The sequence below is a fragment of the Corella eumyota genome, chromosome 1 (assembly GCF_963082875.1).
Source record: "Corella eumyota chromosome 1, kaCorEumy4.1, whole genome shotgun sequence".
NCBI lineage: Eukaryota > Metazoa > Chordata > Ascidiacea > Phlebobranchia > Corellidae > Corella > Corella eumyota.
In genome coordinates, this window is record NC_137490.1 from 11575234 (window position 1) to 11601803 (window position 26570).

At 29.9% G+C, this 26570-nt stretch overlaps 4 protein-coding genes and 2 pseudogenes across 5 annotated transcripts; 3 read left to right on the plus strand and 3 right to left on the minus strand.

Annotated features, from left to right (window-relative positions):
• The first annotated feature begins 627 nt into the window (after positions 1 to 627).
• LOC145762158 (solute carrier family 2, facilitated glucose transporter member 5-like) lies at positions 628 to 3278 on the plus strand. Its single transcript, XM_082574634.1, has 10 exons — positions 628 to 639; positions 1025 to 1177; positions 1259 to 1370; positions 1605 to 1726; positions 1805 to 1905; positions 2033 to 2180; positions 2253 to 2456; positions 2527 to 2674; positions 2762 to 2919; positions 3048 to 3278. The coding sequence occupies exons 1-10, from the start codon at positions 628 to 630 to the stop codon at positions 3276 to 3278; spliced, it is 1389 nt and encodes a 462-aa protein (XP_082430760.1).
• Positions 3279 to 3387: 109 nt separating this feature from the next.
• On the minus strand, positions 3388 to 4596 carry LOC145762317 (intelectin-2-like; annotated as a pseudogene).
• A 1748-nt stretch (positions 4597 to 6344) lies between these two features.
• Positions 6345 to 9239, plus strand: LOC145762476 (solute carrier family 2, facilitated glucose transporter member 5-like; annotated as a pseudogene).
• A 21-nt stretch (positions 9240 to 9260) lies between these two features.
• On the minus strand, positions 9261 to 10807 carry LOC145758972 (intelectin-1-like). The gene is made up of 3 exons (XM_082572682.1): positions 10469 to 10807; positions 9700 to 10337; positions 9261 to 9627 (listed from the first exon to the last, which is right to left on the minus strand). Exons 1-3 carry the CDS (start codon positions 10734 to 10736, stop codon positions 9406 to 9408), a joined length of 1128 nt encoding a protein of 375 aa, XP_082428808.1. The 5' UTR covers positions 10737 to 10807; the 3' UTR covers positions 9261 to 9405.
• A 370-nt stretch (positions 10808 to 11177) lies between these two features.
• Positions 11178 to 13684, minus strand: LOC145762635 (beta-1,4-galactosyltransferase 2-like). Its single transcript, XM_082574667.1, has 6 exons — positions 13417 to 13684; positions 13153 to 13315; positions 12247 to 12467; positions 11751 to 11887; positions 11582 to 11670; positions 11178 to 11373 (listed from the first exon to the last, which is right to left on the minus strand). The coding sequence occupies exons 1-6, from the start codon at positions 13682 to 13684 to the stop codon at positions 11178 to 11180; spliced, it is 1074 nt and encodes a 357-aa protein (XP_082430793.1).
• Positions 13685 to 14624: 940 nt separating this feature from the next.
• On the plus strand, positions 14625 to 25117 carry LOC145749475 (serine/threonine-protein phosphatase 6 regulatory subunit 3-like). Of its 2 annotated transcripts, none has more exons than XM_082565252.1 (21): positions 14625 to 14851; positions 15172 to 15331; positions 15455 to 15568; positions 15738 to 15875; positions 16083 to 16261; positions 16642 to 16764; positions 16946 to 17075; positions 17346 to 17498; positions 17867 to 18076; positions 18346 to 18529; positions 19093 to 19268; positions 20361 to 20458; positions 20723 to 20774; positions 21080 to 21179; positions 21468 to 21558; positions 21792 to 21892; positions 22179 to 22297; positions 22675 to 22736; positions 22845 to 22915; positions 22975 to 23035; positions 23144 to 25117. In XM_082565252.1, the coding sequence occupies exons 1-21, from the start codon at positions 14718 to 14720 to the stop codon at positions 23901 to 23903; spliced, it is 3216 nt and encodes a 1071-aa protein (XP_082421378.1). In that variant the 5' UTR covers positions 14625 to 14717; the 3' UTR covers positions 23904 to 25117. The 2 variants fall into 2 exon arrangements, with proteins under 2 accessions (XP_082421378.1, XP_082421386.1); XM_082565260.1 differs by having other exon boundaries at positions 22845 to 22897.
• The last annotated feature ends 1453 nt before the right edge of the window (positions 25118 to 26570 follow it).

Genomic DNA, 26570 nt, shown 5'->3' on the forward strand with positions numbered 1-26570 from the left:
AAATTTTAAAACCTATATTTCGTAAAAAAGTTCGAGAAATTAGGACTCGGAGATAGAGTTTGAGTTTTTTTTCGTGCATTAAGACTACGGTACCATCATTAAAAAACATAGTTTGTTGCTAGTAAATTAGATAATTTTAACATTTTATTAATTTTTACTGCATATTAAATCTGTTTTCAGTTATTTATCTAAAAAGCACTTTACTACTACGACTACGAAAAAAACAACGCGATTATTTACAAAGTCAAGGTTAAAAGTTTTAAACTATAAGCTATAGTTTTTTTATTGCGTTGTTAAATTATTTTTGTACAATCTAAATTAACGCTAACACATTTTACAGCATAAAAATTATCTATTTATGTATTATTGCTATAATATATTTAGAAAAACGAAAATGGTTTTCGGAAAAAGTTAGATTGTTTGTTTTGCATGTAAATGAGCAAACATAGTTGTACCTGACAACCCTATAAAATCCTACTTATTTGAGCAAATTGTTCTTTGTTTAGCAGAGTCAAATAAAAACTAAGTTAATATACGTAAAAAGAGTTAAAGCCATTGCCACAGCGCAGAAGCACACCATAATTAGTAATTCGTTTATTGAATGTAACGGTAGGCAGCTAAGGCGTAATGAATAAAGTCGTAAGTAGACTTAAAAATTGTATTTAAATATTAGCCTAATCTGGTTTATTTGTTTGTATATAATTTTGTATTTATTAATATACTTACATAGGTTTACTTTTTTAGAAAGTCACTCAACAGGCCTTATTGCCAGCAATTTTGTGTCCAATGTGTTTGTTTTTTTCGTATGGTTTTAGCATTGGAAGCATTAACGCAGCTAGAGAGCCCTTGATATCCTTTTACAATGAATCCCACATAGTAACTAAACTGCTATAATTTCATTAAAATTTTATCACTAATACAAGCTGTATAACCTCGATATTTTTTAAGTTATTTAAAATTTTAGGGCAGTAAAAGGAAAATTTTAAATAAAATCAATTTTTAATTGAATCTTTTTGACCAATAGATTCGTTATGGTGTACCAATGGAACCACAGGCTATAGACTTACTTTTAACATTCACGTCTTCGCTTTTTCCTGTCGGCGGAATTTTTGGAGCCTTGTCCGTTTCGTCGCTTGTTCAAAAACTTGGTAGAAGAAATTTGCTTATATACAGTCAAGTATGTAGTATGCCTTGCTTAGAGACTGTTAAGAAAATAAATCAGCTTAGAACCGAAGTCTAAAAATACTATTATTCTTAGTTGATATGTATTTTGGGTACACTTTTACAATGTATATCACCAGCAATTTATTCGTACGAGATTTTAATTATTGGAAGAGTAATAAACGGCTTTTATACGGCAGTTGGATCAGGTTCGATATGGAAATTGTATTATCAATATATTAAAAAGTAATACATTATATAATTTAACTAAACCTCGCTTTTTAGCCTTATAAAGTGCTAGCATAGAATAAGAGATGATAATCACGACTACACGGTTTTACTTACAAACATTAAAATGTTTTTGCTAAACATATTGTTAAAACACGCGTCTTATATTCTTTTAAGTCTTCTGCTACTTAAATATATCAAATTTTTTTAAACAGGTATAGGTCCTATATATGTTAATGAGATTACACCCGCACACATCAGAGGCTCAGTTGGTTCCTTGTTTTCAGTTTCAATCGCAGTTGGCCTTTGGGTAGCAAATGTGCTGGGGTTGGAACAAGTATGTTAGTTATTTAGTAATTAAATAAGATTTGTATTTATTTTGTCTTGAAGCGATGTTACAATAATATTGTTTTAGATTTTAGGCAATTCAGCTGGTTGGCCTTATCTTTTTGCCATTAACGCAGTACCAGGTATTGTGTTAATGCTTTTCAGCTCTTGGTTTCCAGAAACTCCAAGGTAAACTACATAATTTAAACAGAAATAATTACTAAACTTTTTATATGCATTTATGTCTAATCATTTTTGTTACTTGTTTCTTAAGGTGTTGTCTAACTTGTGTTTGCCTCCTGTTTTTTTAATTTAGAACACTGTACCTAAACAGAGGTGATAAGGAAGGTGCAGTCAAAGCTTTACAATACCTTAGAGGAATTGAGGATGTTAGCGAGGAAATGAAAATGTTGGAGGGAGAAAAAATAAGAAATAAAGGAGTCAGCGTTCTCGGTTTATTTGAGGTTGGTTTTACAAAAAAAATCCCAATTTATTAAAATTTTAACAACTAGTTTATAAGATTTAAAAATATCACTTTATTTCAGATTTTAAAAACCAAAGGGTCACGATGGCAACTTATTTCCACCATTGTAATATTAGCATCCCTACAACTTAACGGAATAAATGGTATTCAGTTTTACTTGAACCAGGTTTTTATTAACGCAGGTTTACCTGAAGATATTGTGCCGTACGTTAGCATTGGCGTTATAACAGCACAAATAGTTGTCACATTAATAGGAGTAAGTCTTAAAAATTTAATCACCGGTTATTTTCTTTAAAGGTTTGTTAAACAGTGATATTTGCATTTAGGGATTTTTGTGCGAAAAATATGGACGAAGGCCTTTGTTAATTCTAAGTAACGGGTTAATATGTTTATCAATGGTTGTGTACACACTTGCTACAGCTTTTCAGGAACAACAGGACTGGCTATCTTATATTAGTATAGTAGCAGCTCTAGGTGCGTATATTTGTATAGGTTAAGTTTTTAACTAAATGAAAAACAAATTTTGTAAAGTTGAATACACATAACCTTTATCAATATTAGGTTTTATTACTGGATTCTGTACCGGGCCAGGCCCGATAACTTTTGGTATTACTCCTGAAATAAACGACCAGGCTTCAAGACCGGCTGCGATGACGTGGGGTGTTGCATTTTTATGGATATCTTTTTCTGTGGTAGCTTTTGCTACACCATACATGTTTGTAAGTAATCCTATATACTGATATGTGTAATAATTAAAAAAACGAAATCTTAAGATAACTAATAAAAAATTGACGTATTTAAAAATAAATTTAAATTATTTAAAATATTAATATTTTATTTTTAACAGGAATACCTGACATTTGCTGTTTTTATTCCATTCTTAGCATTAACAATACTTACTATGGCCTTTATTTATATCGTTGTACCTGAAACTAAAGGAAGATCATCTTTATCGATTCAGGCTCATTTTGCTAAATGGAATAAAACTCCCATTGCTCCAATTGCCATGGAAGCAAGCCAATATTCCAATAACGGATTTGAAAACGATTTATGTTACACCTTTACATCAAAACTGTAACAATCTGTTTAATATATTATTCTTATCAACCACCCACAAAAAAATTAGGAAAACTAGACGATTTAATTATGGAATCTGTTAAATGTCATATTTAAGTTAGCAAGCAGTTTTAGCGATAAAATATCATAAACACTGAGTTTAGAGAAGTCTCATAAGCCGTCCATTCTGGACGTTCCTCATGATACAAACCAGAGAAGTCGCCGCAGTAGGTATTTGCTGCTGTGTGGCCATTTAAACCGAGGCAAGACTGGGATGGATAAAGAAAGGTTGGCTTGTTTCTTATGCCAGGGCAAAGGGCAAACGCGTCAAGGTATACATTGATTGCTCAAAACTATAAAAATTAAAATCCTACCGATAATTTATAATAGTTTATGCATAGTTATCTATACCTGTATGTATCCAGATTCGACTTCGGGTTTGGTGTTTGGGGGGAAATGTTGCAACAGCGAAGCGCCGTCGCCTTTGTCAAATACAATTGGAATACTTGGCCCACTATCTATTGGGAAAGTATAGGTTCGTGAAGTGATTGAAAAATGGTCAGAGTACAAATAAAACAAATTGCCACCGTACTGGCTCAATTTTTTTTTGTCGTTCTATATTGCAGTTATGCCGATGTGTTAAATTCAGAAACAGGAGTGTCTTTAATAATTTGCCATATCATTATATTTCCTGTTTGTAATTCAAAATAGGCAGCGTTTTTGTAATCGTCGCTTGTTGCTGAGACTACGCTGCCAAATGTGTTTCGATTTTCCTCCCCACGAGGCCTAATATCAAGATTTCCTTGCTGACTATACCATCTATCACCAACCGTACATTTTCCTATACCTTCTAGAGTCCATCCTCCATCCCCATTTGGCATGTCACAATAGACTGGGTACGTGATGTTATTTAAGCCTAGCATTGTGTAAATACCGACGCCTGATGATGAGTTAGCGTTCTTAACTTCTTTGCAACTTTTATAATGATTGCTTTTTAAAATTCCTGAAAATAAAATCACGACATTGGAACTTCAGTAACAAAAGCTTTGATCATAAATAATGTTTTCTCTGTTAACTTATAAATAAAATTACTGTTAGTTACCTTCACAGTTTAAAATCTTTTTTTCCAAATTAGCTAGTCTTGTTTTAAGTTCCGTATGCACTTTGGAATCAAAGTAGGCTACATCACTTGAAATTTTAGATAGGTCTCTCATAGCCAAATGTCTCGATGGATTCTGTTCTTGTCTATAAACTGTTTCGCTACCTTGCTTAACACTATCCGAAATGCTTAAACCATAAAGCGTACTAACTAAAATAAGCATTTTAACTGCAACTATCATCTTGAAATTATAAGGTTTAAACAAGGAGTCAAAATTCAAGAAAACATTCTTTTTTGCGTAAGGTTTAATGAATTGTTTTTGACAAAACAGTGCATGCCAAGTTTTTTACATTTAGCTTGGGAAATTTGTGAATAGATAGATTACAGCTGTATGAATATTACTCCACAGTTAATGACTTTGTCAAGAAAACATAAAGGTTTTATTTTCAGTTATAAACACCTAAGGAAAAATTGGTTAATAACCAAAGAATGCCTTTTTCAATTTAATGGAAGTCTTTTTTAACAAAAAAAATAATAAAACCTTAAAAAAATAAAAAACGGAAAAAAATGTCATTTATCATACTCATGGCGTTTCAAGTTTAATTCATTGCTGGGATGTTGTTAGTTCTATTTGTACAAGCATAAATAAAACAATACAGCAGTATCCAAAAACTTGCAAGTTTGAGTCACCAGCGACCTCAAGTGCATATTCCAAAATCAAAAATTGCTCGACGTTGTTTTTATTTTTTATTAAAAATACTTTACCAAATTTCTGCACGATTAATAAAATATACATAACTATTAAATATACTATTCTGCTGGATCAGCAAAGACGCTTGATGCTAGTGTGACATTTGTTGTAGCAACGAGGCTAAATACTTTAACTTGAACTACGCTTTCCAAGCCCAATCCATTGAAGAATTAAATGATACAACATTGGTTAGTTTATAGCTTTGATTACAAAGTACTTTTTATTTTTTATATTAAAAACGTTATACGGTCTTAGTCCAAAGCGTTAATTAGAATACATATTTTTATTAATTTTTAAAACTTTGTTAATTTAATTTTCTGTATTTTAATCCAGTTAAGTATTAAGATTTAATTCAAACAATTTTTCGAACTTGTCTGTTTAGTTATTCTATATGCTTTCTATTTTGACACCGAATTAGTAAATAAAGATTAAGGTCATTTAAATAAAATGTTTACCAGGTTGTGTTTGACCAACCGCGGTGTTTGGTACGTCAGAAATATTTAGCGTTTATAGAGCCTTGATTAAGCGCAATATAGCATTAAACCAAAAAAGCTTATTTTAATTATTTTATTTATGAATCTTTTTACCGTTTAAGATTTAACAATTCATACAATGGTCAAGAGGGTATAAAAATTCATATTTTACTGAAGTTCGTTGGTATTATAATTCCTGCCATTAAAATATGTAATGCCAATAAAACCCGTATAAAAATATAAATTGCACATTAAAGTTGATTTTAGTATGTTATCTGTAAAAATATTTTGATTAGAACAAACATATCCACTTACCGAATAAAGTCATTAAAAAATATTTTGTTTGAAGTTTGCCCATCGAAAAAGTGACTGACTGTTTTATAATTCAAGGTTTAACATTTTCTAAAATATTGACCCCTTAAACTATATAATTCCCTTTTAATACGTCGTTAAATCATTTTTTCTTAAATCGTAATGTGAATTAACGTATTTATCCGCTTTAAAGGCATCTTCTATTTTTTATCTATAAAGAGTCAAAAACAGGTCCTTGTTTATGTGGCAAATATTCAATTGTTTATTTTTCATGTTAATGATTGTTATTAACGATCAAATAAAAATTTAACAACTTCCCGACCCAAACTATAAACTTTGAACGGCAGGATAGCCTATTAAAAAATTGGTTACTACACAAAAGGCGGTACATTCTCATGGTGACAGCGAGGAAACTCATGCTGATTAGGAATTTTAATAAACTCTTAAGACATAATGAGTAAAGTGGTAGGTATTGACTTGAAAATGTTTTTAAATAGTACTATAGTATATGTTTGTTCCTTATTTAATTTTAGTATTTATACAAAAAATAATTTTAAAAATATTCTTGGGTTGGTATTTTTATTAAAACACTGTTTTTATTTCAGAAAGTCACTCGACAGGCCTTATTGCCAGCAATTTTATGTTCAATGTGTGTGTTTTTTTCTTATGGGTACAGCATAGGAAGTATCAATGCAGCTAGAGGGCCTTTGGCAATATTTTACAATGAATCACATATTGTAATTAAACTATAGCAATAACCTATATATTGGTTTTACATTACTGATACAACCCTAATATAAGAAGTATTAGTTCGGTTACCTAAACTTTTATCGTATTTAAAAAAGTATTGTGGAAATTGTGACATCACTCTTTTGTTTTTAAGGTTCGCTATGGTGTACCAATGGAATCACAAGCTATAGACTTACTTTTAACATTCACGTCTTCGCTTTTTCCTGTCGGCGGAATTTTTGGAGCTTTGTCCGTTTCGCCGCTTGTTCAAAAATTTGGTAGAAGAAATCTGCTTATATACAGTCAAGTATGTAGCATGCTTAGGAACTATATCAAAACAGTCCAGGCTATTTTTTAGTTAATATGTATGTTATTTTCTAGTTGATATGTATTCTGGGTACGATTTTACAATGTATATCACCTACTATATATTCCTATGAGACTTTAATTATTGGAAGAATAATGAACGGGTTTTATACCGCAATTGAATCAGGTAAATAAAGAAATATATAAATATTTAAAGATAGTACAATATACACTATGACATCTTGTCGCCCCTTATTGGTTTAAAATGTGCTAGCAAAATTTTTATAATGTACTAAGATTTGTCAAAGTTTTAAACTGTTTTATTTAATGCTGACCTGATCAATACGCGTCTTGTATTTTTATATTTTCTGTTACTTAAACTTTTTAAAACTGTCACAGGAATAGGTCCAATATATGTTAATGAGATTACTCCACCACATATCAGAGGCGCAATTGGTTCTTTGTTTTCGGTTTCAATCGCAGTTGGCCTTTGGGTAGCAAATGTTGTAGGGTTGGAACAGGTATGTTTGTACGCTACTGTTTAATTTTAATGCCCTTGTAGTAAAAAAAGTTACAATGTAAAATGTTGTTTTAGATTTTAGGCACTTCAGCTGGTTGGCCATATCTTTTCGCAATAAATGCGATACCGAGCATTGTGGTTATGCTATTCAGCTCTTGGTTTATTGAAACTCCAAGGTAAAACTACATACTTTAATTGTAAAATGTCAATTCGTTTTTTCTAACTTATATAATAGGATTTATTTGTGTGTGTACATTTTAATTTGTGTATATATGTTTTATTTCTGTAGGACACTTTATTTAAACAAAGGCGATAAGGAAGGTGCAGTTAAAGCTTTACAATACCTTAGAGGGATTGAGGATGTTAACGAGGAAATAAAAGGATTAGAAGGGGAAAAAATAAGAAATAAAGGAGTCAGCGTTCTTGGCTTGTTTGAGGTTCGTTTAAAATAAATAGCTTTCGTTGTTTTTTAATGTAACTTTTTTTTGATATCTAAATAAAACCTTTAGTTCAGATTTTAAAAACCAAAGGGTTACGATGGCAACTTATTTCCACCATTGTAATATTAGCATCCCTTCAACTTAACGGAATAAATGGTATTCAGTTTTACTTGGATCAGGTTTTTATCAACGCAGGTTTGCCTGAAAACATTGTGCCTTACGTTAGCATTGGCGTTATCACAGCACAAATAGTTGTCACATTAATCGGAGTAAGTACAAAATATTTATTTATTAAAGTTGTTGAAAGCAGTATTGTTTATCACTGATATTTGCATTTAGGGATTTTTGTGCGAAAAATATGGACGAAGGCCTTTGTTAATTCTAAGTAACGGGTTAATATGTTTATCAATGGTTGTGTACACACTTGCTACAGCTTTTCAGGAACGACAGGACTGGCTTCTTATATTAGTATTGTAGCAGCTTTAGGTGGGTATATTTGATGAGCTATTTTTATCATGACTTACACATTTTTTGTTGAATCATTTGCACATTAACCTTTATCAATGTAAGGTTTTATTACTGGATTCTGTACCGGGCCAGGCCCGATAACTTTTGGTATTACTCCTGAAATAAACGACCAGGCTTCAAGACCGGCTGCGATGACGTGGGGTGTTGCATTTTTATGGATATCTTTCTCTGCCGTCGCCTTTGCTACACCATACATGTTTGTATGTTTGATTTTTACATTTACCGTGTTTTTACTAATAGAATCGTTTCAGTTTGTTATCTAAAAATTCAAATTTAAGAGAAATAGATGATGTGTACCGCACTTAATTAAAATTAACTTTACGGTGCTCACCAAATTTCCTATTACTTTTAAGGTTCTTTGAAATATCTATATAACCCTAATATATATTTACTCTGCTTGATAATTATTATCTATTACTAAGTTAATATTATTAACATAACAGGTCATAAGTTAGCGTTTGAAACTAATTAGGCATAATATAGTGAGCTATATTAAATTGTAATTTTTAAGTATGGTGTTTAATGACGTCAACTGTACAAGCTTTTATTGCGTAATAGCTTAAACATTTTTTTTAAATAGAAAAATAAATTTAAATTATTTTTTATTTTCATTAGGAGTACCTGACTTTTGCTGTTTTCATTCCATTCTTAGCATTAACAATACTTACAATAACTTTTGTTTATATTGTTGTGCCTGAAACCAAAGGAAGATCATCTTTATCCATTCAGGCTCATTTTGCTAAATGGAACAAGACTCCAATCGCTTCAATCACCTTGAAAATAAGCCAGTATTCCAACAATAATTTTGAAGACGACATATCTTAAACTTATACATCCAAATTGTAACAATCTGTTCATTTTATTTTAATAATTATATACTTAACACCTCAGCAAAAAAATTACAAATCTTTGATTAAAATACACGATACACCAATTATAGCCTGCATGTATAAATGTTCAATGAATTGTTAGCACAAGTTAGCGAGCAGTTTTAGCGATAGAATATCATAAACACTGAGTTCAGAAGAGTCTCATCAGCAGTCCACTCTGAACTTCCATCATGATACAAACCAGAGAAGTCGCCGCAGTAGGTATTTGCTTGAGTATGTCCACTTGAACCAAGGCAAGACTGGGATGGATAAAGAAAGGTTGGCTTGTTTCTTATACCAGGGCAAAGGGCAAACGCGTCACGGTGTGTACTGATAGCACGAAACTAAAATTTTAGGTTGTTAGTATATATTTTAATCTACTTGTTAACGAAACTTTATTAATTGGTTTCACCTGCCTGAATAAAACCTGGTTCTATGTTGGGTTTGGCATTTGCAGGAAAATGTTGCAACAAAGAAGCCTCGTCGCCTTTGTCAAATACAACTGGAATACTTGGCCCACTATCTATTGGGAAAGTATAGGTCCGTGGAGTGATTGGAAAATGGTCAGAGTATAAGTAAAACAAATTGCCACCGTACTGGCTCAAAAAGTTGTTTGTCGTCCTATATTGCAGATATGCCAATGTGTTAAATTGAGATACTGGAGTGTCTTTAATTATTTGCCATATCATAATATTTTCGGCCTGTAACTCAAAATAAGCAGCGGTTTTGTAATCGTCGCTCGTTGCTGAGACTACGTTGCCAAATGTGTTTCGATTTTCCCAATTTTCTTCGCCTCGAGGCCTACCAGCAAGATTTCCTTGCTGACTAGACCATCTATCACCAACCGTACATTTTCCTATACCTTCTCCGGCACTGTTTTCGTGAATTGTTGCAACTAAAGTCCATCCTCCACCACCATTTGTCATGTCACAGTATACTTGGTACACAATTTCATTCGAGTCTTGTATTGTATAAATACCGTCGCCGGTTGATAAGTCAGCATTCTTAATTTCCTTGCAGCTCGTATAAACAACTGGTTTGTTTTTTAATAATTCTAAAAATAAGATAGTAAAAATAATTTAGTATTTTAGCATAGAACACTAAACCTTGGAAATTTACGATTCTACCCAACAGTTGTTTATTGACTGTAAACAGTTTAACAGTAGGCTGTGCTACTAAGTTTACCTGTCAAGTTCTGATTTTTAATTTCCAAAGCAGCCAGTCTTGCTTCAAGTTCGACATTTACATTGCAGTTGCAGTAGGCTAAATCGCCTGGGGCCCCGGGTGGACCTTTCTTACCCGGGTGACCGGCTGGCCCCCTTACTTGACCGGATACCGTTCCGCCTTTGCTTCCACAAAATAAGTTACATGGTTCCTGCTGATGGCTGTTTAAAGGTTTTAAAACTAAAAAGGTGCAAACTAAAATAATCTTAAAAGAAATGGTTTTTAACATCGTCTCAAACCCTTTAGCTTGTTTTACCTGATGTACAAAGTTAAAATAGCATAAGTCATAAGTATTTTAACATTTATGTAAAACTGCTCATGCTTAGACTGGAAAACAACTTGTGAGTCATACTTTTGGTAAATCTTAGCCTTGGGTGATTCACTAAACACTAGTTATGTAAATAACGTCTTACAACTTTTGGTAATCTAGATTTTGCTTTTAGTAAAGCCATTTAACATAAAAGTTTCCTAAACACTGATCAAGTACGTTAAACTTTTTGATTTAAATTTATGTAATAAATACTACTAATAAATATACAAATACCTAATAAATAGCAATATTAAAGCGTGCAACACATAAGATAGAAGTAAATGTTTCTCTAATAAATAACTAAAAAGCAATCATAAATTAACAAATCCTCATACTTTAGGTTAATGTTGTATAGTTTTGTTAAAGGTTTTTAAGGGGTCTTGATTTTACTAAAATTCTTGTGTGAGTCCAAAATTTTGTTACTTTGGTGATTTCTATGTTTCGCATATTGTTTATACCATCGCTTGGCTGTCTGTCTTTCCAGTCCTCAAGCAATGAAAAGCGTTTGGGATTTATTGAATTGCCGGTGTCGTGTTTGTGCATTATCATCTTAAATCTATGGCACAATAATGAACAAAACTTGGTTAAAAAAGTTATAATTCATACCTAACAAAAAATAATTCGCTGGTTATTTAACACGTTATACAACCACACTAATGTCAGGGTAAGTCTTTTTAGATCAAATGGTAAGGTTTATATAAATCCTTAGTTACAGTCTACAATTAACTAGGAAAAACTTTTTTTTTTTTGAATAAAAGTCTTACTTTGAATAACTTTCTGTTGGTCGATATATTGTGAATTGACCAGTTTTAAGAATTCTAAAATTTATATCATCATCTTCGCCTCCCCAGCCCTATAACAAAAAGGATTCTAACTTTAGGCTTACTTAAAAATCATTGATGCCAAAGGTTTAGTGGTTTTTACATAACTCACGTAATAACGATTGGAATAACCGTTTATTTTAGTAAACTGGTCGCGTGTAAATCCTAGAACACCGCCAACACTCATGCCACAGCAAAATTTGTATTTGAATTTGTCAATTCGATTTGAAAGATGTACGACTTGGTCATCTAAAATTACAGTACGTAAAAAACAAATAGGGTTAGGGTATTAGGTTACAGTCTTTGTTTTTACTGCTGGCGTGGTGCAGCGGTTAAAACACTTGGCTTTACTACATAAGGCCTATGTTTTTCCATATTTAAAATAAATAAGTACAAAAAATGCATTACATTCTAGACGCGCCAATGCAATTATAATTGCTTTAAAAAATAGTTCTTATTTTTAGGTAAAAAAAAATTATTAGATTTATTTTAATCTGCCCAACCTAAAACAAACATTTCAGTAATTTGTTTACACTGCGTTCATATATCAAACATTTTATACATTCTTTAAACTTGTAAAAGTTTTCTAACGCTTACGTATTACACACCTTTACATTGGTAAAGCGTCCTGTCATCTTCGCTTATCATATCAACGTCGTGAAAAATATAGCAATCGAAGTCTATTCCTGATTGGTTAAGGGCGTACAAGAACCCGGTGTTCATCATTTGTCCTTTATTAAAAACTTCATGGTCGCTTTGTTCCACCACAAATATCACATATTCAAGTTGTTGTCTTTGTAACAACTCGTGGGTATAGTAAAGGAAAAATCTATACAATCATAATATAATAAAAAATTATTTGCTAGTAATAGTTAATGTAGGCTTTAAATTGTTTATCTAACTAATAAAAAAAAGGTTACTTCAAAATGTTGATCAAACCGTTTGAACCGCAAAAGAGGTATAAAAGGAAAAAAAATTTAAATCAACTGATTTTAACATTAAACGATTAACAGTAAAAATTTCTCACTTTTTTAAAAATCTAGATTTATATATTGAAGACTTTTAAACCACGCTGTATTATATAGCACATAACTATATTTTGGTAAAATATTGTACTTGGTTGAAATTTCGCGTTAGCGTGTGAAGCTTTAATATTTTATATTTCTTTAGGAAAATTTTGTTTGTTTATTTAAAACGGAGTTTTATCAGGCGCTTCAATATTGATATTTTTTGTTCATTCATGTTTGTATTACTTTAAAAACTTTACAAACAATTTTTAATTTATGCTAAAACCATATAATTTTATTTTTGTATTTTTAATTTATTTTCCAGCGGGTTTTAAACATTTTTCTGTTAAATTTTATTCCTGAAACCGAATATAAAAGAAAATGCGTGTTTCTCACAATTGGAATACGATGTTAACAATATTTACACTGTCTCTTACGTTACGAAGATACTTGTTTCGATTTATAATGGTCTATTTTTTTTAAATTATTTTTTATCTTTTATATTACCTTAGATGTGTTTCTCGGTCACGAAAAGGAACAATCACAGCAAGTTTTTTTGTACTTGTATTACACTCTTCAGTTCGAAAACCGTAACCACCTAGTTTGAGATGTAAATTAAAATGTACGGCAATTTCTTCAAGAGTCGGTGGCCAGTTACCTTTCTCAAATTCTTTAAAAAAATTAAAGATTATTATAACGATGCTAATATAAACTCTTTACAAAAAATTGGCCAAGAAGCATGTAGGGTCCTATATAATTGATTTTAGTTACCTGTATAATTGATTTTTAAGTTCATATTTCCTTTTAGTAGATTTTTTGTACAATTGTCATTATTATTTTTGTAAAAATTTGTGTCTACTGTAGTAGCACGTGAATATCTTTTTGCAGTGGTATTTGAAATGCTGGTCGTCTGTTTATTTCCACATTTCAATTTTTGTACATGAACACATTTTTTAATTGGCAAATTATGAAAGATGTACATTCCACATATTACAGAGGTTAAGACTATAGTCATTAAATTTCTACGCAGTACATTCATACTTTTCTATCTGTTTTAAAGGCCTAAAACAAAACCTAATTTTATGCGCTACAAGAATAAGGTTAAAGTTTAGTTTTATTTTATTCTAAAAACAACGTATATGTGCTATCATCTTTTGTATACTATTCCACTAAGCTATTACATAATAGATCTCAAGTTAAAAGAATTTTGACACTGAATCTATACTTCCATCGGGTGGAAAATTTATAAATTAGGACATTCCGAGGGAAAAAGTCTACAACTCAATTAGATAAAAATAAATATGTTTAAATTGTCAGAACATAAAAAATTATTTAAATAATACAACAAACAAAATATTTCGAGAAATCTGAAAATAATTTAAAATAAATAAAATTAATAAGCAACAAAGTATAAATAAAGTTAACAAGCAACAATTTATTTTATTTTGTAAATATTTATTATTTTTGTTTTTTGTTTAAATTAGATTAACGTATTTAAATATTTTACTTTTTGTAAACTTTTGTCTGTTAATGTAGTCTCGAAGCAGTATTTTTATTAAAATAGGATTTTTAAATGGAACTGTGGGAATTAAATTTAACAGAGCCGCTTATCAAACTTTTTACAAAGCTTGGTTCCGAACCGCTAGGCTGACTTACAAGTCTTAGCGCAACCTTAATTAGGCTGGTTGCGGAAATAATAAATATTACTTAATATGTGTATTAACCTTATCTGTAGAGTGTTAAAGTACGAGTGTCTGTTTTTTTTTGTTTTTAACTAAAATTAAACTTTAATTTGTTGATAATAAAATGGTCAGACTGTCAAATGATATTAAACTGTCAAACCTCAATTTTTTTAAATTTTGTTACATGTTTGTCTGTTTACTGTCAGTTTTGAGTCGGCGTCTTGCCAGATTGCACAAATTAGCTGCCAAAAAATGTGTTCAAAGGCGCTAAAAATATTATTTAATTTTACAGAATGTTTGTATTATCTTATTGTTGTATATTTCACTAAAATCGTATACAAGCTGACAAGTTAAAAATTTAAAGTAAATTGTTATTAAAATATAAAAATCATGTTTTGGAAATTTGCCACCACTTCCAACATTGATACCTTGCTTGAAAAGGAGGATATTACCCTTCAGGAGTTAATGAATGATGATGACATTTTACAAGAGTGTAAAGGACAAAACACAAAACTTGTTGAGTTGTAAGTAAAGTTAACAACAACTTTCAAAGCTTTTTATAAATTATGATTAAATTCTAACGTGATTTATGTCATGATTTTCAGTAAAATATTAAATATATATACCAAATGTATTTTTTTGTTTTATTTTTGTTCTTAAACATGCCACAACTATGGCACATTACACATGATTTATTTTGGTACATTTTCAATATCGATATCTCTTTAAATTTATTTGAGAGTGGCAATTTTTTGTGTTGAATGAAGTTCTTGTTTGTGTTAAAATGAAGTTTGTGTTAAAATGAAGTTCTTGAATTTAAATTGTTTTTTTTATCATTTTTTAGTTTGTGTAAAATGGAGGTGATGGACGAGTTGGTGAACTTGATCATAACGGAGCCCACAGAAGATGCAGAAGAAGCAACTAAATATAAGTATCCGAACCTTGCTTGCGAACTTCTTACTTCTGATGTCCCTCAGATGAATGATGTACTCGGAGAAACAGAGGTAGGATATAGTAATCAAGTTCTACCGCTGACTTTGCATAATATTTTTCACACTTTTTGGTTGTAGTTTTTTAAATAAAAATCTAAATAGTATTTACCAACTTGTTTATTATTTAAATTGCAGAGTTTACGTGAGAAGTTATTTTCGTTTTTGGAACGAGATTCTCCGTTAAATCCATTGCTTGCCAGTTTTTTCTCTAAAGTTGTCGGAATTTTGTTATCCAGAAAACCTGAACCGGTAAGTAAATACGCACTTTCTGACTTTGCACCATAATTCTTTTAGGTAGTGTCAAATAACTTATATCTTTTTCAAATGGTATGTGGTATATATATACAATACAAATTATATACAATGTATAATATTTGTAGCAATAAAAATTGTATTGTTTTATTTTTCTATGTTGCAGACATTGGAATTTATAAAGACTCAAACAGACTTTCTAGAAAGTGTTTTAAAACATTTGGGGACTTCTGCAATAATGGATTTATTACTTCGTCTTGTAACATGTGTTGAAGCTGCTGACTTAAGAGCACAGGTCTTATCTGTAAGTTACTCACACACATGTTCTTATTGTATATATAATATAGCATGGTGCATGATTGGGCATATGTTTTGTTGTGTTATAACCCTTTTTATGTTGTAAATAAGAAGGTAGTTGTAGATCAGATAAGTTTTACAGTGGTTGGTTTTTTTTATTTAAAATTTTACAATTTCTTTTTTAAATTTTTTTTTACTTTTTTAAATTTTTTAGTGGTTAAATGAGAACCAGTTAGTGGAAAGATTAATTGCTCTAATAAGTCCTGATGCTGATGAGGATTTTCACTGCAACAGCGCCCAATCTTTGTGTGATATTATACGTCTAAGCCGAGAACACATGTACACCATGCAAGAATCTGCACAAGAGGATCCTTTATTAAATACATTGGAAAAGTAGTTATATATATATATTTTTTATATAAACCAAACATTGTAATTGCCATTTTTTTAAGGAAAACTTAATGTCCGAAGTATTATTTCATAAAAATGAAGAATATTATATATATATATAATTTATGCATTGCATTTTATTGAAAACCATTTTACCAAATGACATTTTACCAAAAACAAATGTCATTTTAATAACAATAAAACATTCTCTATTCAATTCCAACCCTAATTAAGAAAATGAACTTTAAGTTTCTAAAAAAATTTGAACTAAATTTTGTTAAAACTTTTTAATTTTTTTAGTATATTTCTATTTACAAAAATGGTTTTTGTTTATATATACTTATCACAGTTTAATTTTTATTATTTAATAAAATTACTTGCAGAAAAGAAACTGTCCAGCTGCTTTTGAAATATATGTTCGATAATGGAATAAATGAATCTGTCATCATCAATGGAATAAGTGTAATGCTTGCTTTGCTCGAAATAAGAAGACCTGCGCCATTTGGGTAAAAAAATAAATATAATTCTAAAAAATTTTAAGCTAATATGTTAATAAAATACTGGTAATTTTTTAAGGTATTTTTTTCACATTCTTATTTTCCCAAAACCATATTATTTATATATTTTCAAGTTGGCTAAAATTTATTTTTTATTATTGATTATTTCCAATAAAATTTATATTGCTAGCTTTCCTGAAATGGCTCCAGAATTAACACAGTTAGATGTTGAACGGTTGGCTTGCGGGGTTTCTAAAACTTTACACGGTTTAAGTGATCGTTTGCCTGAATTTCATAAATTACTGGAATCACCACCAAAGGTAACATTTCAAAAAATTTCTTGTTGTTTCATTTGAAAAAACAATAATTTTATCATCAATTAAAAGGTTATTTGTACTTTAGGTCAAACTTTATGTAATATGTAACATACCAAGCTAGTTATTCATTAGCTTTTGTCTATATAAAGCAATAGCTCAATATCGTAATCGCTTTATGTAAACAAGGCCAGGGCATGAGTGATTAATCCCTGAATGTCAACTTTTATTGCCCAAGGGTTGCTCTGTTAAACAACACATTTCTTTTATTTGTAGAGGGATGCCATGCATTGCACCTTTGGCGAGCTTGATCCACCATTGGGCAACACTAGGTTACATGTCGGTAAACTTCTTTCTTCTATTCTAATCACCAACACTCACAATATCAATGTTCAACTGTCCCAGCTACAGATTTTTAATGCTCTCTTGGTATGATACATTTACGTGTTTCGCATTCATTGTTTGTTATTGATATTTTTTAAGAATAAGTTCTGTCTAAGTTTAACAGTTTTTTCGTTTAACTAAAACTACTTGGGGTTTTTGTCATTTGATAATAGCTGTTTTATGTTAAATTATACTTGTATAATGATTAAATTTTGTTTAGTTAAACCATTTGGTTTCTTGTTTCAAAAATAAAACTTAAGTCTAAAAATAAACTTTTATTTGTTCATATAAACAATAATTTGGAATTTTTTTATGTATAATGACCATGTTATGACTCAATTATGCGTATTTTTAGTTTGCATATTTGGCTTATAAATAAAAACCTAAAAATCTTGATTAAATTTTATTTTTAGGATTTGTTTTTTCGATTTGAATACAACAACTTTTTGCACACCCAAGTGGTGCAGTGTATTCAAACTGTTTTGGGTAATGCCGTTACCGTGACAACAGCTAGAGCTCCTGTTTACTCAAATAGTGATAATCCAACTCCGGAGCAAAACAAGGAAGAGGAGGAAGATTCGGATGAGGATCATCCAAGAAAAGTTGCTCCACTTCTAACTCACGTATGTTAATGTTATTGGGTTTTTAGTTAGAGTTGTTGTTTTGTTAGAAAGTAATTGATGCTAAATTTTTAGTTTAATTATAATTAATTTTAAATATTGGAATTATAGTTATTAATGTTCAGCTGTTTAAGTTTAAGGTTAATTAAGTTTGTCAAAGTTATTACCCCATTATGTAATTCTCTATGGTTTTTGTATATACTTTTAAAATCTTAAATAATAAAAAAATAACTTGGGTATTAATGTTATTTTAAAACATTTTTGTACAACAGCTCTTCGAAGATTGTCGATTAATCCAACGAATATTGGAGGCATGGGAGGATAACAGAATTCACGAAACGGAGGATGGAGGTCACAGGAAGGGAAATATGGGCCACTTAACTCTCATAACAAACCACATTATAGAAAACATGGAGAAGGGAACCAATTCACAAAGAATTCGACAATTTATCGAAGGTAGGTTAATTTTGTTTGTTAAAACTTGCCAAAAAATTTAGTTTAATTTTTTGTAAAAATTAAGTTTAGTCTTTGTGTGTGTCATGGTAGCTGTAAAACTTTTTTTTAAACTGTAGTTTTTTAAATTTTATTTCGTAGCAGAACAGCATTTTTGTAGTAACCAATACTTTATACCAATAAGCTTTTATCTGTTATCTTTATCTGATGTATATAATATATATTATTATTTTTTTTAATTTAAAAATGGTTCTATTAAAAACAGTACAGTAGGCTTCAGTTTAAAATTTTTTTTAGTTGGTGTGTGGGTGTTATGATGTCATGAGTTGATTATTTAAAGAATTTAAAACACTTTTTTTTAGGAAGGGGTTGTTTTTTTAGTGTATTTTGATTTAAAGGTATTATTTTAAAACACTTAAAACATTAAATTATATATAAATATATAACTTTTAACTAAATATTACTTTTACATGATAAATAAAATTTATTTTTCTAAACAAATAACAAATATAAAAAGCATTAATTCGAATTTTTAATAATTAAAAAACAATTTTTTATTTTAATAGGGATGCCCGAAGAGGATCAAGGAAGATGGCAAAAATTTGTCGCCGAGCCTCTTGCTGAGATGAACGAGAGGAACAGCAGAGAGTTGGGAGGACACAACCCGATGCACTTCTCTTCAGATGATGATGGGGATGGTGATTATAACAACATCCCTTTCTCCTCCGACTCAGCACACCAGGTGATTTTTTGTTGGATTGATTTTTTTGTGTTTTTTTTGGGGTCTGTGATTATTAGAACATGTAGCATATAGCATCACATTATTACAGTTGATCATATAAAGTTATTTGTAAACTTTTGTTTGGTATTATTAATAATGTGATGCTATCTGACATATGGGATTAGCAAAATGTGTGGAAATACTAATTTGTTTTATATATATTTACAAAGATAATCATAATTGCCCTAGTTTTATATTCTGACACCATTTTAAGTAGGGAGTTATTTAAATAAGGCTGTCCACTTTTGATACTTACCAGATCATTTAAAATTTTGATTTATTTTTAAACCTACAATTGAGAATGAATGCATAGCATTTGAATTTTTTTTTTCAAATGACTATTTCCATATTTATCAATATTAAAATATATTGAATTAAAATTAAAAAATTAAATGTCATTTATTATTTTTTGAATGTTAAGTATTTTGTCATTATAAATCGATCACCCCATTGTTATTTTGCTAATACTTTATGCTTTGGCTCACCCACAACTGTGCAAAGTGTCTCTGTTGCAGCTAAAAGTTGGCATTTTTGTTTGTTTGGTACCTTAATAAGTTGATAGTTACAAAATTAAAGGCTTTTATCATTTTTTTACTACACTTGCATTCTATTTTGCATGTGATAAGGCGATAAAAGCTCCGACTTAAATTTTAAAATTTTTTACCTTTAAGAAAAAATTTGAAACTTTTTTTGCTCTGCCACTAAACTGCTTGCTTGGTAATTAATTTTTTTAGTTGTTTTAACTAGTCACTAAAATTAGACTAAAAACCTTTTGGTGTGCTCATTTATTTTGGTTTTTACTTGATATATAAATTAAATGCTCAAAAATTTAAATGCCCGAAAATTGTTAATTTATCAAAAAAAATAACATTTTAAAATTGGCCCTTAATTTTTTTTTAATTTTGTTAAAAAAATCAAATCAAAACAAAACATATAAAAAAACTGATGATCCAAAGCATGAAAGTATTATTTTTGCAAAAAAAAACACAAAAATATTTCCCCCCGAATAAAAAAATGTGTTGAGAGACTTTGCCAATGTTGTGCGTTTGCCAGGCATTCACCGACTACCAACTACAACAAATCCAATTGAATTTTGTTGACCAGTTTGGATTCAACGACGGAGACTTCACCGAGCAAGAACCATCCGACAAGTGAGTTTTGAGCACAACAAAAACTTGAGGGCATAAGTATTCAGTTTATCAAAACTGGTTTAAAAATGATTTTTTATGTGATTAAAAAACTTTTTTTTTAAAAGATAGCCTTTATAACTAATATAATTAAATATATTAAAGTTTGATATAATTCTTTTTTAAAGTACCTAAAATGTAAAGGAATTTATAATAGCAAACAGCAATTAACATAGGTGTGGTAAAGAAGTGTGTGTTTTAAGAAATTAATCATTAAAACTGTTTCAGGTTTGACAAAATCAACATGGTCGATTTTGAAATCAAGTCCAGCACAAATACTGTAAGTGATTTTTTGGTTGGAGGGTTAGTAAATAGACTAAATTGAAAAAAAAACTTGTTATTGAAAAAATAAAATCCAAATTATGGTGTAGTTGGGTACAATTACATTATGTGGTATTGTTAACAACTTTTTTTAGTTGTTTTATGCCGAGGTCTATTAAGTGTTTAAAATTTGTAAATATTTAACTACCTAAAATAAAATATTTAATGTGATATTATTTTTTTTACCTTTTTTAATCTGGTAATAAAAGCAGTAATTAAAAATAAAATATTTTTTTTAACTTACATTTTTTCCTGCATTAAAAGGCGAACCAGAATTTATTTGAGACAGTTTGTAACGATCGTCTTCCAAACTTTGGAGATAGTAGTGATGAAGATGAGGATAAAGTCATCACTCCTGATACAAGTAAGTTTTAATGTAAAATCATTTTTTTACGACAATAAAAAATATGTAAACAAAAATTTTAAACTAAACATGGGTATAAATTTCTGTTTTTATAAATTTGATATGTATAAAATAAATTAAATTTATTGCAAAACAGATTATTCTTACAAAATAAATTTTTAGTACTGTTGTTTTTTTACATTCACTAATTAGTTTACTTTGTTTGTTAATTTGATTTATATATATATATAATTAAACAAAATATTTTAATTTAATTACCATCTGTTATGCCACCACTTTAATTTTTAGCTGATGACGATTTTGTAATCACAAATGTCAATTCACCTTTTAAACAAGAGGGAACTCAATCCAATCCCCCGACACCTACCAACATTGCCAGGTAAACTAAATTTTTATAAATTTAAATGATAAAATTCTATAGCTACAGACAGAAATAAAATTAATTGTTTTAATAATGAAGAGTTTTGTCAATGATGTTATTACTTTATGCTAATTTTGGAAAAATAATTATGCAAAAATCTTCTAAAAGTGTGAATGTTTTTTAGTCAAATAAAGGGCGAAACATAATATTTGTATTAAAAAAATGTGACTGAAAAATAATTGTGAAAACAGAGAGAATGCAGATAATGGAGATGAAAGTTTTGAGAGTGAATCTCGTACAATTAAAATACCTCACGCTGTTGAGGAGATGGACACTTCTTCGGGAAATCAAGGTAAAAAAATAAAAAAAAGGAAAAATTAAAAAAATTATTTTTTTTTGCTTAACAGTTTCAGTTTATACAAAAAAAATTTTTTTGCTTAACAGTTTCATTTTATACAAAAACTTAGGCAATAAAATTAAACTAAAATTATATCATAATAGTATAGTAGTGCAAATTTTTTAAACTAAGTTTTAACCCAAGGAAAAAAATGCGTAAAATAAAAACTGGTCAGACTGAAAATTTTTAATTGTTTTGGAGATCCTCAAATTTTACTAACTTTTATTTTTTCTTTTGTTAGAATGGACTGCTACATTTGATGATGAAAAAACTGAAGAACGAAGTTCCACTAAATTTAACTCTCCCACTGATGGCTCACAAAACGTCACAACCTTTACTTCGATATGGGACACTCCTATTGTAAGTCTTGCAAGCGTATTTATATCAACTGTTTGTTATTACCTAACGTTTTTAAAATTGTTAATTTTTTGTCCCAGTAACTTGGTTTAGTGTTGTTCAAGTATGTTACTACCATTACTTAATCATTCCTAGCTTAAAAACCAATCAACTGGTTAATAATAAAGCATTACTAACTGGTCATTGGTCTTAAAAAACATTATGGGCAACTTAAAACTGGGATTTGGTTTTAATGTGACCGAATGTTAGTTTTAATGTTAAATATAGGCTGAGTAGTCAGCTTTCTCACGTTAAGGATAAATAACGTTTAAAAAAATTAGTGAAGGTGAATTTTAATATTTTTGGTAAAAAATTAATAATTTAATTATTTAATATTAAAGGAGGGTGGAAGTGATCTTAGGGAAATGAAAGACAACTGGGCAGATTTTGATAACAATCACAGGTATTGGAAATTATTTAAGAAAATCCTAACTATATATAATGAGCTTCAAATTAATTGTTTTAAAGTTTTTTTTGTTTTTTTAACCATAATTTTTGTGTGATTTTTCAGTTCTGAGGATAAGAAATCTTTAGAAAATGATATCGCATCGTCCACTGATACAAGTAAGCCAGAACAAGAAGGTAATATATATGCCTAAAGCTACATTTACTGTAATTAAATATGGTTTAATTTTATTTAGACAAAGAAGCGGTTCCAAGCAGTTTTAATGAAAATAAAGAACAAACGGAATCACAAGCTAAGTAAGTTAAACTGTTCAACAAATTATGTTTGTGCCACATACATAAAATAAAATTTAACACAAATTGACACAAAACTTCGTAAAGTTATAAATTTTTTCATTTTGTTAGTGTTGAAAGTATGGAAGTTGCTGTTGAATCAGGCAATTCCCCTCAAGCCAGCAAAAAACAACCAGAAAATGAAGAAATTGACCCCCCAAAAACCATCATTCTATCCCCCTCAAACCCCTTTACTCAAACTCTAGTTCAAACAACGCCAAGCGAAATTGAGATGGAAACTCAAGATGAGGTTTCCTCAAGTGAAAACTCAGAAAAGGTCTCTGAGTCACCTCAAGTCGAAACAAAAGAAAAAGATGACCAAACTGATGTCCAGGTTGCCATGGATACGGAAGATTCATCTTCCCAACAGATCGCTGAAGATCCCAAAAATGAGGAGGGTAAAGAAGATATCCCAGAAAATTCAAGTGATTCTGTGGCACAAACTATCGAAGCTCAAACCGATGAAAGAGTTCCAGAAGTGGAAGTTCAAAGTGCATGTGGTGATGAAACTGCAGAAGTATCAACAACCGTTGAAACAATAACCGAAAAAGTTGACGACACCCAGAAAATAGATAGTTCCAATCAATCTGTGGAGGAGATAACAGTTCAAATAATTCCAGACAATTTGAAAACCGAAGATGTTGACAAAGTTCAATCCAGCGAAGCCTGCAATGTCGTGGAATCGAGCACTGGACCACAAGTAACAGAAGCTGATAAAGCAAATGTCGGGGACGCACCTAATCCCTCAGCAAAATGTGATAAATCTGTTCAAAATAATGAAGTGACATCGTCATCGGATAATAATAAGATATCGGTAAACGGCCCGCTATGAAAAAGGAACTGATCCCTTTTTTAACTATTATTTCTGGCAGCTTATCCGATCACTAGCCAAAATAATGTTTGTGAAAGAAGAAAAGGTCTTGTGCTTTTGAAAGCAACTAGGATTCGAAAATGTGACCGTTTTTACTCGAAAATCTCGAACTCTTGATCTTTTTCAGCTAGATATATATATTTATGTTTGGTCTCTTTGAACTTTTTTGTATTTTACACTGTTTTATCAATGGCAAAGTTTATACCAGACTAAGATGGATGTTTGTTTATTTATTTTTGGTTCAACACTAAGTTTTAAGAACCTCAGGAAAATGCTCTTCTAAATCAATTTAATTTCAAATTCTGGTTAAAATCAGTTTATTTTGTTTGCGGGCGTCTTACAATTCAAATAATGTGGTTTATTGCACTTTTTTCTGTGATATTGTCAAACAATGTGATGTCAAAATTAACTGCAATTTGAAATAGCAGATTTCTTTTTTTATAACAAAAATTGTGATCAAACCCTTTGTAAACTATTAAGGTTCTTTAAGTTAATTTAAACTTTTTATACATATATACATAATCCGTTTATAACACTGAAATTCATTTATTTCATATTCTATTAAAGTTTAATTGATTTTTTTTTAAATTCATGACTACAGTAATTATTAAGGTCAATTTTTATTTTTTTTCTTCAATATATATTTAAATTGATTTGTTCTTAAAAAATTGTATTTGCCTTTGTTTTAAAGGCTACTGCTAACACCAAATGCATAAGTGTTTTTTTTTAATTTGTTATTTAAGTTTTTTTACAAGTTACCATTAATTTTAATGGACTACATATTTAAAATGCCTGTCAAAAATTGAATGAAAATGCTGTCTATTTTTAAAATGGGTGCTTTTACCATAAGTTTAAGTGAATAAAAGTAGGTTAGTTCTATAGTAGAAACACGTCCCACTTCCCCCTCTTTAACGTTTTATTCCAAGGCTCCAATGTATTTCCCGTTAATCACTTGCGTTTCTAGTTTATTTTATTTGTCAAAAGCCTTGTTTTATTTCGTCGTTCAACTCAAGCGAGGTGCAAATATAAATTTTTGTTTCGTATGATTTTTGTGTCGTTTGAGCGAAGGTCTCTTTTTATTGGGCTTTTTAAACCGCCTCGTTTCTTTGCGGTTAAAATGTTTGTTACCCTAAGATTTGTTTGAATTTGTGCTCAATAAAATATATTATTACTACGCAAAATTGGGTTTTGTTTGGTATTTTTGTTTAAACAAATCAATAGACCATGATTTCGTTTAATACGTATTCTTTAATTAGGATTAAATCACCTTTCTGCAATAAATCAACGTCATATGTTTATTTATACTGAACTAGGCCTGTAGCCAATTTAAGGTATTTAATACAAACAATTTTTAGGTGTTTTACAGTTTATTTATACTTTTTCTAAACGATTATTTCTTTAGAACGCTAATACTAGTACAATCTCGATATAAAACCTAGCCAAGATGCCTCATAGTTGTTATATTTTTTTGTTACGGTTGATATTTAAGAAGGTTAACATACTGAGTAAATAAGTCATTATTTTATATCTTGTTTAGGTAGGTTAAATTTTAATTAAATAACTGTTAATTACTGTTTCAGTTAACATGTCGTTTCTCGATTTTCTGTGGTAGGCTAGAGGCCTGAGGCAAGTACATTGTTTCCACACACAATAGGTTCTGTAGATTGATTCATTAGGCGCGGCGCCTTTTATTTTACATTATTGACTGAGATTTGTCAGGCACGCTTAATAGCTCAAAATTGTTTGCAATTTTAGGCTCAAGTTACACGATAGGCACCTTAACGTTTTGCATCAGTGAAAATCAGCGCTTGTTTTGAATTAGAGCCTATCAGTAATAAGCTAGCTATCACTTTATAGTAGCAGTTTTGCTACATCACAAAAGTAAATTGCATTGTTATGTGTAAATAGGTAAATTCATGTTCTCAATTAGACTATATGCTTTCACATTGGCGTAAAATTAGACCAGCACAATTGATTGATCAATAATAGAATGAATATGCATATAGGGTTTTATTAAAAACAGCTAAGACGGGAGTGTAACGATTTTTTGTACAGAAATGTCTAATTTGACGAATGACACTTGCTTCTGAAACAGGATGCCTATATTCTATATTGGCATTTCAATAAAAAGTAAAACACTAATAGGTGCTTCACTCTAGGGACGCCAAGTTTTAATTTTAGGTTTTTAAATATCGCGGCGGTTTGACCGTGTAATAGAAAATGAAAATTTTAAATTGCAATCATAAGCTTAGTGGCATGAGCAGACGCAAAGGTGTTTTTTTAATTGTTCTGTAATTGAGTTAGACGTTGTTATTGAATGGAAGCTAATCAAAGTATACCCACCTGCAGTAGTGAGTAAATTCTTTATTTAGGCGGATTTAGAATGGTAAATATCAACGTCAGAATTTAGTTTGTTATTATTTTTTGTAAAGGATGATATTCTTATGATAAATAATATTGCTATTACAAATGTACTACAGCCGCAAATCGCAAAATATAAACATTTTACCTAAGTTTACCAGTTTTTTGTTTTTGTATCAGCGTAAATTGTTGGGAAATTTTAAACTTGAAGTTTTTAATTTTTTAAATATTAATTACCGGTTTTATTGTTTTATTTAAGTTTTTAGG

Excerpts from the sequence above, each read along its gene's own strand:
- LOC145762158 (XM_082574634.1), top strand. Across the intron at positions 1,371-1,604 it reads TTATACGGCAGTTGGATCAG|GTATAGGTCCTATATATGTT; the intron begins GTTCGATATGGA and ends TTTTTTAAACAG. Across the intron at positions 2,181-2,252 it reads GCGTTCTCGGTTTATTTGAG|TTATTTCAGATTTTAAAAAC; the intron begins GTTGGTTTTACA and ends AAAAATATCACT.
- LOC145762635 (XM_082574667.1), bottom strand. The coding sequence starts at position 13,684 with ATGAATGTACTGCGTAGAAATTTAATGACTATAGTCTTAACCTCTGTA. Across the intron at positions 13,316-13,416 it reads CTTAAAAATCAATTATACAG|AATTTGAGAAAGGTAACTGG; the intron begins GTAACTAAAATC and ends ATTTTTTTAAAG. Across the intron at positions 11,671-11,750 it reads GTTATTCCAATCGTTATTAC|GGCTGGGGAGGCGAAGATGA; the intron begins GTGAGTTATGTA and ends TTTTTGTTATAG.
- LOC145758972 (XM_082572682.1), bottom strand. The coding sequence starts at position 10,736 with ATGTTAAAAACCATTTCTTTTAAGATTATTTTAGTTTGCACCTTTTTA. Across the intron at positions 10,338-10,468 it reads TAAAAATCAGAACTTGACAG|AATTATTAAAAAACAAACCA; the intron begins GTAAACTTAGTA and ends TCTTATTTTTAG. Across the intron at positions 9,628-9,699 it reads TAGAACCAGGTTTTATTCAG|TTTCGTGCTATCAGTACACA; the intron begins GCAGGTGAAACC and ends CTAAAATTTTAG.
- LOC145749475 (XM_082565252.1), top strand. The coding sequence starts at position 14,718 with ATGTTTTGGAAATTTGCCACCACTTCCAACATTGATACCTTGCTTGAA. Across the intron at positions 20,459-20,722 it reads GAGCAAGAACCATCCGACAA|GTTTGACAAAATCAACATGG; the intron begins GTGAGTTTTGAG and ends AAACTGTTTCAG. Across the intron at positions 21,893-22,178 it reads CACTTCTTCGGGAAATCAAG|AATGGACTGCTACATTTGAT; the intron begins GTAAAAAAATAA and ends TTCTTTTGTTAG.